The 19,864-nt window shown below is 36.9% G+C and overlaps 1 protein-coding gene across 2 annotated transcripts; it reads right to left on the bottom strand.

The window, feature by feature from the left end:
• Window positions 1-1,585: 1,585 nt before the first annotated feature.
• LOC122006196 lies at window positions 1,586-11,782 on the bottom strand. Of its 2 annotated transcripts, none has more exons than XM_042561605.1 (5): window positions 11,486-11,782; window positions 10,107-10,368; window positions 9,499-9,589; window positions 2,045-2,111; window positions 1,586-1,975 (listed from the first exon to the last, which is right to left on the bottom strand). In XM_042561605.1, exons 2-5 carry the CDS (start codon window positions 10,225-10,227, stop codon window positions 1,922-1,924), a joined length of 333 nt encoding a protein of 110 aa, XP_042417539.1. In that variant the 5' UTR covers window positions 10,228-10,368; window positions 11,486-11,782; the 3' UTR covers window positions 1,586-1,921. The 2 variants fall into 2 exon arrangements, with proteins under 2 accessions (XP_042417539.1, XP_042417538.1); XM_042561604.1 differs by having other exon boundaries at window positions 10,107-10,363; window positions 11,486-11,681.
• Between the last annotated feature and the right edge of the window lie 8,082 nt (window positions 11,783-19,864).

The raw sequence follows: 19,864 nt of genomic DNA, 5'->3' as shown, positions 1-19,864 counted from the left end.
AAGTGTTGTTACAATTTCTAAACTGATTCATTAGCTTCTGGACCAAGGCTATATTTATAGCCTTGGTCGGGACGCCTGGAAGGGGTTCCGGGCGTCCTGGGGGGATAAAACTTTATCCCCCAACGTTCAGATCGCTTATGACGCGATCTGGTCAACAAATCAGGTCCGGGCGCTCGGAAGGGTTCCGGGCGCCCCGGGCTGCTCCGGGCGCCCCAGAGCCAAAAGTCAATAGCGGTTGACTCTTTCATCCGGGACCTCTGCTCCGGTTCGATTCGGCTCGGTCCGGGTATTCTATTTCGGATCCGTTCGCTTGGGTGATTTCTACCATTCGGAAAAGGACTCACCCGAACCCAACTTCCGGTCTTCTCGAGCGGGCTTCCCTCCGGCTTCTCGTCCCTCGGAATCGCCGCGTGTTTCCTTCTCGTCCGCAGGCGTACTCATCCGCAGTCTTCGTCCCTCGGACGCACCGCGTGCCGTCCTTCTCGCTAGCTGCATCTCTTGCTCCCCGAGCAATCTTCCGCTCCGGCTTTCGTTCCTCAGAATCACCGCACGCTTCCTTCTCGTCCGTCGATGTACTCTTCCGCAGCACCTCGTCCCTCGGACCGCCGTCCTTCTCGCTAGTTGTGTCTTCCGTTCGACTACCTGTGCTCCTAAGCTCTTGCACACTTAAACACAAGGTTAATAACAAACAGGACCTAACTTAACTTGTTGATCACACAAAAATAACCTTGAAATTCCAACATATATCACAAGACATAAACCTCAAATGGCAAGATTAAAGCATATGGCAAGATTACTGGCGTGAATGGAAGTAAGACCAAGGGTGGGTGATGGATGGTGTGAGTAAATGCTGACCTTGAAGGATTTACGAGATAGGAACTGCACAGTCTGCTGAAAAGGATGGCACAGAGCGAAGAGCCTTTAGTAATCATTAACTTTGAGCAGAAAGCAAGGATATTAGTAACCTTAACACATTGAGACAAGCAGCATACAAACAGGCATTTGATGGTTCCGGAAAGGTGGATATTGACAGAGGGATTAAGATTCATATCTAAAGAATAGAGAGAAGATGAAGCTAGACTCTTCAAAAAGATGGAAAGACCTGCAAAACGAGGCATTGCTCTGACCTGGAGAAAGTATTTGGTTTCACTCATGCTCACCATAATTGGCATCAACCCACTAAGTTTAAGATGATGGCGACCAGAAGACTACAGAATTACTTGCGAAGTTTATTAAACAAAACCTGACTTTCTTTCCCCTAGCTGAACCCGGAGTTAATATAAATGACCTCCATTAATAAAGCATACGTTCATGCACAGTTTGTTCACGATAATTGTTAGAATCAACTACATGTAGCAAATGAAATAAACATTGATATGGCAAAAGACGATTTACTCGCCCTTGGTATCCCATCAACTCGTCCCTAAACTAATACGGAGAAGATAAATCGTGGATGATTACTAACCATTAATGCAACTGGCCAAGACATGAAGGCATGGAGGACATACCGTGTTTCGATCTCAAGACCTCATATGACAACACCTCATACCTCAACCATCGTACCGCCGCAAGAGGATAAATAAAATAAACATTCAGAAATAAACACTCCGCACCTTACTAGAGTGGCTACATTAATATTGATTTACGTAGACGTTGAAGAGTGAATCCATCTATAGAAACAAAAATTACATCTGAGGTCTAACATCAGCAATCACATGTCGAGGCAGTTGCCACACAGTTCTCAAGTATATTCAATTATGCAAGCACTACATCATGAGCAATATTTATCATGACTGTAACGTTCGTGTTTGAAATACTTGAACACCCCACCTTTAACTCTTGGATAGTCAGTGGTTCAACGGCAAGCCATTCCTTTTTTACCCCACAAATCACAATAGCATTTAATAGAAACATCTCAGGCTTAGTCATATAATCCCTCTTGCTCCCAGATGTCCACGAGAAAATCTACCATTTCCTGCCACCATTTTCATATTAATCACCAAAGTTAACTTGAGTCATTAAAGGAACACATTACAAGTCTTACTGATAGGGGAATGGGTTGTGGAAATGGCTTATTGCTTCCAAGTAAACTTTCATATGTTGCATTCCAACTGCATCGACATAAGTCGAACATTTATAAGGAAAAAATGCAATATCAATTTTTAGATGTTTGTACATAGCATGTAAATATTACCAGTTTGAGTAAAATGATGTTCAATTTTTAACAAAATATTTTTCCATAGTTTTAGTCACATATATGAAATAATAGGTATTAAAGTAATTACCTACACCATGGAACATATTCTGTCAAATTTTAACAAGCATCAATCACATCTAGTGACAACAATGTTATGGGTGTCCACATGGATCACGCTGCTTATCATTTTTTTATTTCTAAAAAAATATTATGTAAAACCTATATTATGTTTTTACTAGTCGTAATAAATTGGTTAAATTATATCCCAATTTTAGAAGAATAGGCCATTATTTTCTGTATAAATGATCCTCAATTCACATGCAAATCATCTTTCAGTTCGGTAAAGTTTGTGTTGGTTTATGTTCTGAGTTGTTAGTTTCCATGCAAAATCAGTTGTATCATAATTCAGTCCATTCAATATGCAGTTTCAAATCTCTTGCAAAACACCTCAGCTACTTCATGATGTAGGACAATGGACGAATAAGAAAAAAAATCTTTCCCAGAGGGAAAATTGAATTTGCCCATGTCCACATCTGATAAAACACATTGATATTTTCCATATTTCACTTAATGTTGGGATAGAATATTCAACATTGTCAAAAATAGTTAGTGTTACATGAATGTAATTTCCGGTAAAGTCACTAGAATTCTTCTACACCAGGACCTTAATAGAGTCCTTAGTTAAACAGATGGACCAAACATCACCTAAATTTATGTAGAGATATCGAATCCCTATCTAAATAAGTTCTTACACTAAAAACATATAGTGACATTCTTCCCGTAAACATTGCTCAAATCATGCTTTTTAGGTCCTAGCTTTTTAACTTCCTAAAAACGCATTATGAAGAACACTCATTTCAACACAATGAAAAAATATCAAGTCAACCAGACCAAACATAATTCAATTAAACCAAGCCCAAGCCATAAATGAAACCAACTTGAGTTTTCATTGGCAAGTTAACCACAAAGTAAACGTTAAACTGAGTTGGCCAATTGCTTAGACATCTAGTGGGTGAAAACCAAGGAACTGAAATTTTATTTTGCTAATTGCTCAATTTTCTTATAATTATAAAAGCTGCACCATGAGAAGATGTGCTTTCAAATGTTTATGGGACTAAAGATATGATTTACCTACTTGCATCTTCCGACCTAATGAATTGCTAAGTGTTTTCTATAGCATATAGAGAGACTCATGTTAAGTTAGAAGGAAAATTGCATTACTGAAAACTTATAAAATATAAGTCGATCTACATCATAACAATGTAGCCAGACTGTGTTATCTCCTTGTTCACACTCAACACTTATCAAAAATTCCATATGTATCACTCCGTTGTTCTTTTTTCATTGTTAGAACAATTATTGCTAATGCTTATGTTATTGATTCTCTGGTTGAATCAGACATTAGCCCAAAATACTTATTGTCATATTCAGGGATACTCAACCCTACTTGTTTGTTGCTTTCTCTGTGCTCCTTTAGCTTTAGTGCCACCGCTCTCCTCTACAACACAATCAACACCTACGATTGAACACATAGTTGACAGACAGACAATAATAGATCCAAATGGAAGCTTTAAGAGGTACCTAATTCATTGGAAAAAAGACTAAATATAAATGCTCAGATTTTAGAAGATGAGCTTCAACAGTAAAGTTGTTACTATATGACCTTGAGGTCACAGGTTTGAGTCACAAACATAGCCTCTTGTAAAATATAAGGTAAGGTTATGTACAATTGATCCAATGTGGCCTGATCTTCCCCCGGGACCCCGTATTAGCAGGATCTTTGTGCACTAGGCTACCCTTTATCCAAAAAGTGTCTTACTTAACTTCCCCAAAGACACTCTTTGACCAACCTTGTACACCTATACCAAGGTTCTAAAATTCGCTTGGCACTAGTCGGGTGTCAAACTAGCACCTAGGCTGCCTAAGTGGGGACTAGGCATCGCTAGGCAGATTCCACAGTATAACATAAATTACAAAATAAATCACATTCAATTACTTCAATACAATGACATCAAATTTAAAATAAGTTCAATATTACATAACTAATAAAATATCATAAAATATGGGTTTCTTTATTTGGTCTTATTTCTCCGGCTCTAGTTACTCGATGAATATGAAGTTTGGTGTTAGTCGCTAGGACAAGCTAACAAATCGATTTTCTTGTTGGGTCAAAGTTTCGGACTTATAAAACTTAAGCCCAACAAAAAAAAAGGTTACATTTTAATTTTTTTTTTAATTGGGCTTTAAACTAAAAAAAACATGAAAACCCTGCACTATTTTCGCGGTGCCTAGACGATTCGACCAATTAGTCGGCACCTAGGGCCGTCTAATTCTGTCTAGGCGCCAAGGCCGCCTAGGCTGGCCGACTAGTATGTTTTTTTTTTTGTGTGGTTGACTGACGCCTAGCACCTAGGAAACCGCCTAGGCCAATTTTTAGAACATTGACCTATACTCAACTATGGAAAGTCTGGTCAAGATTTTCCAAGTCTCCTTAATCAAATACAATAATTTTTTATGTTTTGTGGTTTAAAGTTTGTTTTAAAAAAACGTGTCGTAAGACCAATTATTTGCTTCTACCAGTCATAATAAACCTAATAAGCCATCTTCCCCTATATGAAGGATCCTCAGTCCTCATGTAAATATCTTCTAATTTAACAAAAAATTTAATTACTTGTGAGTTTCTAATAGTCTCAATGCTACATCACATGGTTTCCAGAAAGTAATCAATATCAACTGTAATAAATACCAGCCTCATTTTTTAATTGATTAATCGTTTAGCTGTTCTCTAATATTTTTACAATAGTGGCTTTTACAGTAGCTTTTCTCCAAAACAATTAACAAAGACATGGATATCTTCAATACATTTGAACATAAGAAATTGAGAGAAAAGAAAGGATCATGTATCTTGATGTTTTTGGGTTATATAGAGGTGATAAATGATGCAAATCCATAATCAAAGAACTAAATACGACCTCAACCATGATTTCAAGCAGGTTGTAAGATCTTCAATCAATATAGTGACCAATTGGATGGGGCAAGGCAAAGCATTTGCAGGCTTGCAAAATATTTTAAAATAGGATCTATTCTGCTTAATTTTACTCTCGTACACAATATAGAGGTTCAGATCATGTTAGGCAAGGGGATGTACTAAGTCAAGGAATGACTAAATTGTGGTATATCATCAAGTGTAATAACCCTAAATTTTAATTACAGGAAACAATATAAATTTATTTAGAGTTTAAATGGAGTCCAACTTTGGTATTAGTTCGATTGTGTGGGCTTCAAGAATAGATTTAATTGGGTTGAAACCACACTCGATATGGACTCAAATTGAAAGTTATGGTTGAATGTTTGGTTTGGTTAAGTTTAGTCTTGTTAATGTTAACGTGATATTTAAACTCCCCCCTTTTCTCTCTGGATTTATTCCATTTCTGATCTCTTTCTCTCTTCCTCCCTCAACAGGCCCACTTCTCGACTGCAATTGTTATAGCTCTCATGGTCACTACTCTAGTGAGCGGCAACATCCACCCTCTTCCAATATTGGTGGATCCCTTAGAGAGTTTCTTTCTCTCTCAATCCCTCTCTTTTTCTTTCGCACTCTCTATCTCTTGAAGCTGACTCCATCTCTTCAAGTCGGGAGGCAAGGTACATTTTGCATCAACATTCCAACCAGTTTAGCAACCTCCAATCTCTCCTCTGGCAAAGGAACCCTTGCCTTCTTTTTTGACTGATAGTTGTGACCAATCACAGTAGGTAAGTTGCTTCCGATCTGATTTCTATCCTTGTTTTGTTCAAGGGAAGTGATTTATTCTCTTAGTTTTCATACTGTTGGTTTCTTCATAACAGAGTTTTCCTAAGCTTATTGTGAGTCAGAATACTTCATCCAATATCTTTTCTCAGCTGCCTACCAACTCTACTCCAGTAATAGTTATGCTTAAACCTTTGTTTTCTCTAGATTTATTTGAAGTCTTCTCCAGCAAAATCACAGCAATACCCTTGTTTCCAGATCTGAGTTTGATGATTGGCTGGAATCATCTTTTTGGATTAATAGTTTAGGTGGATCTGTTGGTAAGTAGATTGTTCTGTTGGTGTCACTTTTGTTTTGGGCCTTCACAGTTGAATGATAGTTTCCTTTTTTGTCAGGGCTCATTTACACCTTATAGAGGTTGTGAACTACCTGATGGTCTGGTGAGAATTACTTTTAACCTTGTGCTAAGTAGCATTATTTTGTTTTTAAAGATTAAGGTTGGAGTGGACTTTGGTATTGATGTAATTTAAGTTTAGAGATGAGGTTGGTTTCATATTTACTAAAGGGTTGATTATGTTTATAATGATTAATAGATTCTATTTTCCAGTCTAAATTATAGTCGCGTAATTTTAGGCTCACCTTCAAAGGATCAAGGAGTGTTGTAGGCAACAGTTGATGTATGAATCAGGAGCTTCTTATGAGGTGAGCAAACTTCTTTGCTTGACCTCTTATAATAACTTTTGTGCATGAATATATATAGTCTTGCTTAGACTATATATATAATCTAATTAAAGAATTATTTGCCTTAATTGCTCTGGTGATTGTTATAAAAAAGATTAAGAATGGTGTTTAATTAGTGGAATGGGATCTCATTGTAATAAAACGTGGGGGGTTTAACTAATGGGGATGGTAAATGGCTTGCCTTTCATGCTTATCATGTGGGCTATCATGTGGGATTAGTTGTTTGTTGATACGTCTTTTAATTACCGCTCCTTTCATGTTCAGTATTGTTTTACTTTGATAGTACATGTTTCTTTATTTGTTGCTTAACTAGATCATGAACATCTTGTAAAACATTATCTAAATAGTGTAATTTGTATTAAATGGTGACCTAGGTTAGTCACTAACTGCACTTAAAAGTGAATTAGTTATACAATGAGTAATCTCAAAAGTGGAACATCATTTATTATGAAACCATAAAAGAATGTGTGACTTTAAATTGGTGAACCAAATATTAAAAAGTGAAGCCTTCAAGCCTAGCCATATGAGCAACTGACAGCCTACAGGTTACATGGGTGCATACGTTGGTCACTATTGAATGTTATGCTATATCACTATCTATCATTGAAACATGTCAAATGATATCACTCATAGTCTATGGACTTGGCTCTAGTGATTCCCTTGGTAGATCAATTTTTCTTAATATAATGTGAAAACGAATGAATTCATGCAAAACTAAATTAAAGTGATTACAAACAAGTGGAAATATTGCAAGTATGCTAAAGAGTAGCTATTCTTAATGTAATTGTATGCTTAAATAATATGTTGATGCTTTAATTAATTATTGTTATTCTCTTGAACTCTAAATACAAAATAAAAATTCATACACATCTTTCTAGATTACCCATTTTGTGATTTATGCTCACTTTCTAATGTTTTTGGCCTCCAGGTGCAGTTGATTGGTGTGGCAATTGCATTTTGAGTTGTGTTTCTCCTGTGGTATGTGATAGTTGATTGTGCTTCACTCTTACTTTTTTAGACCATATGTGGCAAGCAATGGCTTGCCCCTCAATGAGCCAAGCTCAGGCAAGGCATGTCATCAAGAACATCCAAACATACGTGAAGTTGCAACCCCATAGTGCAAATCAGGAATGCATAGGACTGACAAAAATTGACGCTGAGCTAAGAAAACCAATTGAATTTTTTAAAAAATAATATAAACTTCAAATAACTAAAAGAAATAAGAAAGTGCATAGGAAGCATTTATAAATTTATAATTGTAAAAAATTATACAACTAGATACATCAAATGATATAAATTTTGTTCCGTTATTTAAACTCATAAGTTAATAACGTTAGTGATGCAAAATGCAACTAAAAATCTATTTGGATTTATAGTTTTGTCTTGTAGTTTTATGTTTTATATTAGTTTTGCTAGTCATCCAAACATCTCGAAAGCAAACACATAATTTAAGAAAAAGCTTCATGTGCTCACTGATGTTATGTACATTCATAAATGCTGGATCCGTCATTCATCTGAACTCAACTCAAACCTGATATGGCAAAATGCAACTAGAGAAATCCGCCAGTAATTCAAATAAATTATACAATATGATATCAGGGAGGCTGATAGAGTGCTAACTCTTTGTTTATCATGTCCTTTACTACCCTGTTGTCTTTTTACCATTTCTATTCTGCTTCTTTTGCTCTTTCAAATGTCAGATAGAGGTTATTGAACACAATAACCTAAATTCACTTCATTTGTTCCAAAGATCAGTGAGCTGTTGGAAATCAGTAATCTTTTTTTTTTTTTTTTTTACTGATAATGTGTAAATTTGATGCTAAATCCAATCCTAATGCAAATAACAAAGGTCAGCAACCTGATGTCTAGGAGAGCCTACTTCTTCTTCCCTTCCTAAATACCCTTTATGTTCTTAAGTTGCTAGATCCAAGTATAATGACAAAATTGTATTTATCATCCTAGTAGAAAAAGATAGGGACTAGCTACACTTGCTTTATGTAGTTTCAATTTAAGCTGCTGATAGCCAGACAATAAAAAATGGCGCATTTCTTAGTCCTAAAAAGAGACATGGTTTTCTCACATCACCAAATTTGTTTATAGTCAGAATAATTCAGATATGAGATATATTCAGTAGAACAGCAATCTAGCACACAAGATAGATTAGCAACTAACTTCTAGAGACCAACTTTTATTTATCATCCCTTTCCCAATATTACTTTGACCACCATCTTACTTGGAAAGAAATGAGAAGAAAGGAAATAAGCATAAAAGGAATAATAAATTTTTTGTATCCTCAAGAACAAAACTTTTGTATAATTTTTTCTTCTTTCCTTCCAAGTAGCAATCTCTAAAATTTAAACTATTTGATAAAAGTTTAAAAAATCATTTCTCAATAATGCCCACATGAGAAATTCTTAATCACCATGAAAGGCAAATTCAGATCCAATTACTAATAAGTATGAAAAGTGTTTTGTTTGTCATAGATCATATCTAACAGATTAACTAGTCAATTTGGAAATGCACAGATGATTTCAACAGAATTGCAGCCCCTATCTTTCCAAAAAATAATTCAGCAGAGTTAGCAAGCCTGCTGCCTGCATAGTGTCAATTTAACCTTTACCGAAATGAGATTCACTCAGTAGTCAATTAATTCCTAGCATCAAAACAAAGGCTAACTGCTGAGTGTATATAAAATAAGTTGTGCCTTAAAATCATAAACTCATCTATGGGTCAACAGATAGCTAAAATTTACATGTAGTGGCACCTAATGTAAACAGTAAGTTTGTTTTTTCAGCATGCAGATGGACTTTACCTTAATCTTGGTTCCCGGAGTTGCTGTGGCTGCATCTCTGACTTTTTATTTCCAGTCCAATGCTGTCTGGTTTGAGCCCATAGAAGAAGACCTGAGTGAACAATCCAAGAGTTGGACAAAAACAGGGAACAAAAAAAATATATCAGTGTCCATCCAGGAAATTGTCTGATGCACGTTAGATTCTGTATTGTAATTTGTAATCACTGAAAAAAGGTGAAACTATGTGTATTTACCATCCTATTCAAGTTCAATTTTACATTTAAATTTCATACTCGGTTGTAGCTAACTAAACACAGGTTTCTTTACTCCTTCTAAAACAAAATGGTGTAAGACCAAAATCATTAACTCAGGTCAGTGTCTTAAAAACTACAGGCATCAAAAGAAATTTGTCAATAGTAGCAGAGAAATCAAATTGATTTTTCTATTGGACTAACAACATTCTTTATCCCATAACAAACATTTGGGAACCAGAATAATATTGTTACTGAGGATTTCACAGTCATCCAACACAATTAAATTGCAGAAGATTTTAAAATAGAGAATGCATTTCAGTCACAAGCATAGGAGTTTAATAAGCACGAAGGCCAAGGTAGATCAGTCAAACTTGCCATGATTCACAAATTCTGAAGGGTTGCTCGTGCTTCCTGCTCCACCATGGTGGTCAAAGGGTTGCGCTGATGTGCTGATTGAAGAAACACTCCTCTGTGATTGAACTCCGCTATTTTCCATCTCATAAGTGCTCGTACTCCAAAAATCTTCAGAAAAGTTAGGTTTTCTAACTGTCTGACCTTGGATTTTCAAACTTTTTGATGGCTCATCCACAGCAATAATTGGTGTGGGCTTAGTACAACATCCAAAACAACCTCTGCTCTGTTACAAAGCAGGTTTAACCGAGCTGACAATTAGTATAATATACCATAATAGGCCCATGGAATTCAAACAAGTCATAATATAAAAAAAATAAATCCACAGACTCAGAGCTGAAGTTTCAAGGGAATTTTAAATCAAAATAAATAACATCAACATGAATAGAACCCCAAGTCAGACTAGTAATCTTGAGAATTTTTATTCTTTCATTTAGCACTCTCATATATGCATGGTTTCACGTGTCAGTCCGTATGGGTCAGCTCAAACTAATCCTATCATTCTGATCATTGACTGAGGGGATTTCCAATGGTTAATTCTATGAATGAGGTTTTTGTAACCCCCAATGTGCCACATCAATACCACATCAAAAATGAAAAAAAAACCTATTATTCTATCTACAATGAAAAAACCTCTTTACAACATTTTTATGGGCTCTAGATTACAAATCATATATCTCCCTACATTACAAATCATAAATCACAATGTAACACTACTTTATCATTAATTACAAGCTCAATCTTCAAGAGAAAAAAGCAGATTTGAGTTTCAATACTGCTCTTGAACTATAAACCTCAAACCTCACCTCTACAATGGTTCAATCTTTTTTATTGAGGTTTTTAATTTTACAGACCTCTTATAAACCTTGCATTGGAGATGCCCATACTCTATAGGCACAAGTAAATGTCACATATAGTTTTGATGGTACCCTTAGAGACAAGTCCTGTTTAGGCCAAAGTCATCAAAAATAAGATAAGAAAATTCATTTATCTCGATTCCTTCAATTTTGTTTGCCGATTACAAAGAGGAGATGAAACACAATCCAAAGAGAGGGGAGAGGGAAAGCATCGCTTGGAGCTCCAATAACATCAAAGAGGAGTAACATTATAATTGGAGAAATCAAAGTAGCGAGATTCAGTTGCGGGAAAAGAAATATAAGCCTGGAACTTTCAATAGATTTACCCCTCCCCTCTCGATTCCAGAACTGATCCTCCTCTACAAGTCATGAAACCGTAATAATTGACAATTTAGCTAATGGACGCTGAGAAAACAAAGATATCGATAACAAAGAGAAAGACAGAGAGCGAAAGAAGCATGTTCACAGGTCGGTGTACGTATGTACCCCATGCAGGCGAGAAGCTGGCCAATCCAAGTGAAGAAGGATCTGCAGAGTGGCATCTATCCAGCGTCTGCGTCCAGATCTAGCATCGACCCAAAGATCGCCCAACCTACGAACACCTACACCCACCAAATTGACGCCATGGAAGCAATCTGTGGTAGCAACGACGATGTTAGCTCTTCGTCGCGGAATCGATGGAGAAGATGAGGAAGAGAAACGACGATATCCCTGGAACAAAATGGAGAGGAGAAGCGGCGGCGAATTCCTGCCTGCTTTACCCTTTATTCCTTGCCAAATACAAAACCGCTCCAACGAATCGGATTCCCGAATCCTGAGCTCACACGGTGGGTGGTCCCGGTTTTCGCTTTGGTTCCTTATTCCTATTGAACGGTTGGGATGGGATTTGGAAGCGCCCGCTTGGCCAACGGCCATGATTGGTTTGCACGAGCGAATAAAATTTTTGATATATAAGTTTTTCCCCCAAATATTAATGTGTTTCTATTAATATTAATCAATGTTATATTATAATAACATTTTAACTTTTAATATTAATAATAATACTGTAATATAATAATTACATGACTATTACAATATAAGCATTTTATCTTTGTCAATATCAATTAATATTAAGTTAATATTATATTATAATAGTTATAAATTATAATTGATATTTTATTTCTAATAAAATCAATTAACATTGTATCGTAGAAATAAGGGTGTAAATAAATCAAACCGCTTATGAGTTATTCGAATCTTGATTCGATAAAAATTTTAAGATAAACAAATCAAGCTCAACTTTCATAATATTTGGCTCGTTATCTTATGAACATGTTTATTAAACTCATGAATTAACTTTTAAATAAAAATAATAATAGTTTTGATATTGAATTTATAAATTTTACATTCTACTTATAAAACATATAAACAAATATATTAAATTTATTTATTAGACTAAAATTATAAATTTTAATAAAAATATTATAATTTTTTCTAAATATATAATTTAGTTTTTAATAATTATTTAAATTTATAATTTAAATTTATTAAACTCGTTTAAGCTCGAAAAAAATTGAATAAGCTCGTGAGCCATAAATGTACTCGTTAAATAAAGCTCGAGCTTGGCTCGATTATAAACAAATCAAATTCAAACATTCAAAAATTCGGCTCGACTTGACTTGATTATACCCCTACGTACAAGTCACAGTCTATTAGTTATTATAATGATAGGTGTTATACTTATATAGTAGTTATAAAAACATAATTATTATAATTAAGTAACAATTATAATTTAGTAGTTATTACAATAACGTAAATAGTTTTGAAAATAAAACAATACTGATTCATATAGATGAGACCAAATATTCATGTACATATTTGTCTACACTAGATCTACCTTAGATCTATATGAAAAGAAGTATTACCCTTGTAGCGATGCCCTTCGCTTATCCCGCTCGTCTAAATGGTTGCCGGATCTCGTAGAGTGTCAAGTGTACACTCCTCTACACGTATCCACACGGACAAAAGGTGGAGAGAACCACTTAGAGTGTGCTAGCACTCTTGAGAGGCCTCGGCAATGGAGGAGAAGGAGAGAAGAAGAAGAGAGGAGGAAGAAGAAGCCTTGAATGAGCACACAATTGCTTCACACTAATGTGGTCAGCTACTTAATGGAGTGTTTTAAACCTCCATGTAATACCAAGAGTCATAGCTCTTGGTCTTCCTCGTGAGGTGGCACACAATGATGTGGCCTTGATGATGTTGAACACCATCATTAGCTGGCCCATGCCAAGTCACAAATGAGGTGGCATTTGGTCAAGTCAAACTTGACCCTTCATTTTCCCTCTCAAGTCAAGTAAAACTTGACCTTTTATTTCCCATGGTTGATCAAATCTAACCTTTGATTCAAATCAATTTAATTTAATGAATCTCTATTCATTGGTTTAAATTGATTCAATGAATCATAATCTAAATTAAACTCAGTCGACACATGAATCAAATTGAGTCCAACTCAACTAGTCTAATTTGGATTACTCTTAATCCAATTTGGTTCATCACATCAACCTAATCCTCTTGGTCCATCATATGAACCTAATCTCCATCTAACTGCCCTTTGTGTGTGACCCTATATGTTCTTGTAACGTTGGCAATGCTCCTATACCCATTTAGAAACATAAGTAATGAGCGGTATCTAGCAACACATCATTACTATCCAAGTTACAAGAATGTTGAGATCCAACATCACCATTGTGACTACTAATTGTGACTCTCACAATATGTGACAATGTCCTACTATCCTTGACATATAAATTGATCAATTGAGACATAGACTGTGTCATCCTCTAATCAATTTATGTCTTGAACTCCAAGCAGACTCACTCTAATCAAATGAGCTCAATATCTCATATTGACCTATTTGGGCATGGTCATGCACTTAGTGGTCTCACTCTATCAGGAATCATGATGTCACTCCCGTCATATAGGAGGGATAGATCTCATCTACATCACTCACATCCCTCCACATAATTTGTTACATACCCAGTAGTCGCCTTTATAGTCCACCCATTTACGGGTGACGTTTGTCGAAGCCAAAGTATGCAACTCCTTATGTAGGGAACCATGGTGACTTTCGGTCCAAGGACTAATAGTCATACTAATAGTCATACTAATAGTCACATGAGAAAGTATATGACAATCATATAATGATCCATGATACTTTCTCATGGTGGGTCATTCAGTATACATCCTCCAATGTATACCCATATGTCAACTTGATATCTAATATCCATGACTTGTGAGATCAAGTCATCGAGTTGACCTACATACTAGTCTCATCGCATTAACATTGTCCCTGAATGTTAATACTTGATTAGGAATAATTAAGAGTAGTGTTCTCTATATCATCTCATTATCAATTCAACCAATCGATTGATATAGATAAGAACCTTCTACTTAAGGACGCTATTATACTCAGTTATTTGGCACCAATACAAGTAAGTATAATAACCATAAATAAATGCCTTTATAAATATATATAGGAATATGATACATCGAGTCCAAACAACAATCATCACATGATCGGCTCTAGGGCTCTCACTTGTTGGGTTTTTTGGGCCGCGAAAACCGCTTTTTTGCGTCGCGGAAACCCCGAAACTCCCTAGCCAACGGATCCGTGCGAAGAGTATAGAACAAAATTTTACATGTGCGAGTTTACTAACTAAATCTACTCTTAGATCTATATGTTTAGAAAATTACCCTTGATGCGTGCCCTTTTCGAATTCCGCTCGTCCAAGGAAGTGCCGGATCTCAAGATTGTCAACGTAGACAATCCTCTAGAAGTATCCACACGAACAAGATGTGTTATCTAACACACAAGGATAGAGAAGAGAACACCACAAGTGTGCTAGCACTTCTTGATGCTCTCGGATGGGATTGGAAAAAGAAGAAAGGAAAAGAAGAGAACACACTCCTCTAAAAAATCTCTATGTGACTTTCACTAACCTTTCTTCTTGGATTAGACTCACTCTCCTTTCTTCTCCCTTGCTTGAAACCCACGACCAAGAGAAGAGAAGGAGCAAAAAGAGAGCTTGAGGAAGAAGATGATGTGAATGTGAGTGAATGAAAAATTCATTCTCATTCAAAACCAAAAAGATAACCCTCATTCTCATTAAATGTGGCCATTAAAGAAAATAGATTTGTAACCCCCATGAGGTGGCACACTTTGATGATGTGGCACACATCATTAGTCCTCCTAATGCCAAATCACTAATGATGTGGCAAATAGTCAAGTCAAACTTGACTCTTCCTCTTCCTCTCAAGTCAAGTCAAACTTGACTTAATCTCTCTCATGGTTGATCTAATCCAACCATTTAATTCAAGCCAATTTAATATAATAAATCTAATTCATTTAATTAAATTGATTCAATGAGTCATAATCTAAATTAGACTCATTGAACACATGAATCAACTTGAGTCCAACTCAATTAGCCCAATTAGGATTACTCTTAATCCAATTTGATTCATCACATGAATCTAATCCTCTTGGTTCATCATATGAACCTAATCTTCATCCACTTGTTCTTTTTGTGTGACCCAATAGGTTCTTGTAACGTTGCCAATGCCCCTAAACCCATTTAGTACCATAAGTAATGAGCGGTATCTAACAATACATCATTACTGCCCAAGTTACAAGAATGTTGGGATCCAACATCACTTTGTGACTACTAATTGTGACTCCTCACAATATATGACAAGTGTCCTTCTATCCTAGACATCTAGATTGATTAATGTGAAGCATAGACCGTGTCATCCTCTAATCAATCTAAATCTTAAACTCCAAGTAGACTCACTAAAACAAATGAGCTCAATATCTCATATTGACTCATTTGGGCATGGCCATGCACTTCGTGATCTCACTCTATTAAGAATACCGATGTGTCTCCCGTCATATGGGAGGGATAGATCCCATCTACATCACTCACATCCCTCTGCATAATTCGTTACATACCCAGTAATCGCCTTTATAGTCCACCTAGTTACGGGTGACGTTTGACGAAACCAAAGTACATAACTCCTTATGTAGGGATCCATTGTGACTTCAGGTCCAAGGACTAGTAGTCATACTAATAGCCACATGAGAAAGTATATGACACTCATATAACGATCCATGATACTTTCTCATGGCGGGTCATTCAGTAGACATTCTCTAATGCATACCCATGTGTCAACTTGATATCTCTATATCCATGACTTGTGAGATCAAGTCATCGAGTTGACCTACATGCTAGTCTTATTGCATTAACATTGTCCCTGAATGTTAATACTCTACTAGGAATGATTAAGAGTAGTGTTCCCTATATCATCTCACTATCGGTTCAGCTAACCGATTGATATAGGTAAGAACCTTCTACTCAAGGACGTTATTATACTTAGTTTATTTGGCACCAATACAAGTAAGTATAATAACCAAAAACCAAATGCCTTTATTTATATAGAATATGATACAACAAGTCCATAATACAATCATCAAATGATTGGCTCTAGGGCTCTAGCTAACAATCTCCCACTAGCACTAGTGCCAATCAATGTAGGCTCTAAGCCCCAATGACCTAGTGTGACCATCATGCTTCCTCTGTGCCAAAGCCTTGGTCAAGGGATCTGCGATGTTAGCCTCTGTGGGTACTCTGCAAATCTTCACATCTCCTCTCTCGATAATCTCTCGAATGAGATGGAAGCGCCGTAGTATGTGTTTGGTCCGCTGGTGTGAGCGAGGTTCCTTCGCCTGTGCTATAGCTCCATTGTTGTCACAATAGAGCTCAATAGGGTCAGCAATGCTAGGAACCACCCCAAGTTCAGTGATGAACTTGCGAATCCAAACTGCCTCCTTTGCTGCCTCTGATGCAGCAATATACTCGGCCTCTGTCGTAGAATCAGCTACTGTGTCCTGCTTCGAACTCTTCCAGCTCACAGCACCACCATTTATGCAAAACACGAACCCTGACTGCGATCGATAATCATCCTGGTCGGTCTGCATCACTGTAACCCTTTACAGCTAGCTCATCATCGCCTCCATATATCAAGAAATATTCTTTAGTCCTTCTTAAGTACTTAAGAATATTCTTGACCGCTATCCAGTGACTTTCACCTGGATCTGACTGGTATCTGCTCGTCATGCTCAAAGCATACGAGACATCAGTCGATGAGTACATAGCATGGCGTACATGATAGATCCTATGGCTGAAGCATAAGGGATCTGATCCATGCGGTCTCTCTCCTCTCTAGAAGAGGGGCCCTGAGTCTTCGAAAGACTCACGCCATGTGACATCGACAGAAATCCCTTCTTGGAGTTCTGCATGGCAAACCGAAGGAGTACCTTGTCAATATATGTACTCTGACTTAGGCCAAGCAATCTCTTAGATCTATCTCTATAGATCTGTATCCCTAGAATGCGGGATACTTCACCTAAGTCCTTCATTGAGAAACATGTCCCTAGCCAAGTCTTGACAGACTGTAGCAAAGGGATGTCTTTCCCAATGAGCAGTATGTCATCCACATACAATATAAGGAATACAACTATGTCCCCTACAACCTTCTTGTAGACACAAGGTTCATCTTCATTCTTGATGAAACCAAACTGTTTGATTGCATCATCGAATCGAAGATTCCAGCTCCGAGAAGCTTGCTTTAGTCCATAAATGGACCTATGCAGCTTGCATACTCTGCTAGTATGCTTTGGATCTACAAAACCCTCAGGTTGTGTCATGTACACATCCTCGAGTAGGTTTCCATTCAGAAACGCGGTTTTGACATCCATTTGCCAGATCTCGTAATCGTGGTAAGCTGCAATAGCAAGCATGATCCGAATGGACTTAAACATCGCTACTGGTGAAAAGGTTTCATCATAGTCAATACCATGAATCTGCTTGAAACCTTTAGCTACTAAGCGACTCTTATAGATAAGTCCATCCATGTTAGTCTTTCTCTTAAAGACCCACTTACACCCTATGGGTTTTACCCCTTCAGGTGGATCAACCAAAGTCCATACTTGGTTGGTGTACATGGATTCCATTTCGGATCTCATGGCTTCTAGCCATTTCTCAGAATATGGTCTCATCACAGCTTCCTGATAGGTGGTAGGCTCATCCTCTATGAGCACAACGTTATCATGGTCAGACAAGAGAAATAAGTATCTCTCAGGTTGACGACGTACCCTATCAGACTTGCGAAGAGGTATGTCTACTTGAACTAGTTGTTGTTCCTCAACTCTTTATGGAACAACATCATCCACAACACTTTGTGGTTCCAGTTCAACTTCCATTGAGGCTTCAGTGCTAGGATCTGCATCTTGAACTTCTTCAAGATCGAATGTACTCCCACTAGTCTTTCTAGAAACAAAGTCCCTTTCTAGAAAGACTCCAGTCTTTGCCACAACTATCTTGTGCTGACTGGGAATGTAGAAATAATATCCCTTAGTTTCCTTGGGATATCCTATAAAGTAGCACTTGTCGGATTTGGGTCCTAATTTATCTGAGACTTAACGTCTAACGTAGGCCTCACATCCCCAAATCCTCATGAAAGACACTTGGACATCTCTCCCAGTCCATATCCTATATGGTGTCTTTATCACGACCTTGGATGGAACTTGGTTGAGTATAAAAGCCGTGTCTAGAGCATAGCCCCAAAGGAATGTCGGAAGATCTGTGTGACTCATCATAGACCGTACCATATCTAATAAGGTATGATTCCTCCTTTCGGATACACCATTCCACTGTGGTGTTCCAGGAGGAGTGAGTTGGGATAGAATCCCACACTCAGCTAGATAGTCACGAAACTCATGGCTAAGGTATTCTCCACCTCGATCTGATCGAAGTATCTTAATACTCTTGCCAAGCTGGTTTTGTACTTCATTCTTGAATTCTTTGAACTTTTCAAAGGATTCAGACTTATGTGTCATCAAGTACACATAACCATATCTACTGAAGTCATCAGTAAATGTGATGAAGTACCTATAACTGCCTCTAGCCGCGACATTGAAAGGGACACATACATCACTATGTATAAGTCCTAACAAATCAGTCGCTCTTTCGCTGTGCCCACTAAAGGGTGTCTTGGTCATCTTGCCTAGTAGGCATGACTCGCACGTCTCATAAGATTCAAAATCAAATGAGTCCAACAAACCATCCTTATGGAGCTGGGATAAGCGCTTGTCATTTATATGACCTAAGCGACAGTGCCAGAGATAGGTTTGGTTCAGGTCATTTGACTTGAACCTCTTGGTATTTAGTCACAAGGCGCTCCAAATTAATTAAAATTGAAACTCATTAAAATTAAAACAAGTGTTGTAGTAACGAGTCCCAAGTCGTATTTTTTTCCAAGGATAACTAGTAAGTGTGTGAGAGTGTTCTAGAATTGATTCCCATCAAACTCTAATTTCAACTAGGCCAAGAATAGCATCAAAGAAAGTTCATTTTCATCTAACCACGTTACATTCAAAATATTATTGCAATTTCAAGAACCGAACCTAACATTCCATCACCATCACATTCAAATTTAAAACTCAACTCTATCACCAAATCTTCTATACTCAATCACAATCAACAATTAATCTCAAGAAATTCATTCTCAATAACAAAGAATAGAGGTAAACAATCCAAACATCAGATTAAGCAACCAACACTAAACAAGATCATAGCCTCAAAGATTGATTGTCTTAATTACTAAATTGCTAACTAAATAACCTAAAACCTACATACTAACAGTAAACAATTTTACAAAGTCTAAATCGAAAAGAAATCAATTGCAAAAGTTCATCAAGGTCGGGGTTGCAAACAGAAATTGAAATTGGAATTACAAAAACTCAAACAAGAATTAAATTGCAACGTAAGGATT

The sequence above is a fragment of the Zingiber officinale genome, chromosome 7B (assembly GCF_018446385.1).
Source record: "Zingiber officinale cultivar Zhangliang chromosome 7B, Zo_v1.1, whole genome shotgun sequence".
NCBI lineage: Eukaryota > Viridiplantae > Streptophyta > Magnoliopsida > Zingiberales > Zingiberaceae > Zingiber > Zingiber officinale.
Note: the sequence above shows the minus strand (reverse complement) of the source record. Positions and strands in the feature narration are given on the sequence as shown.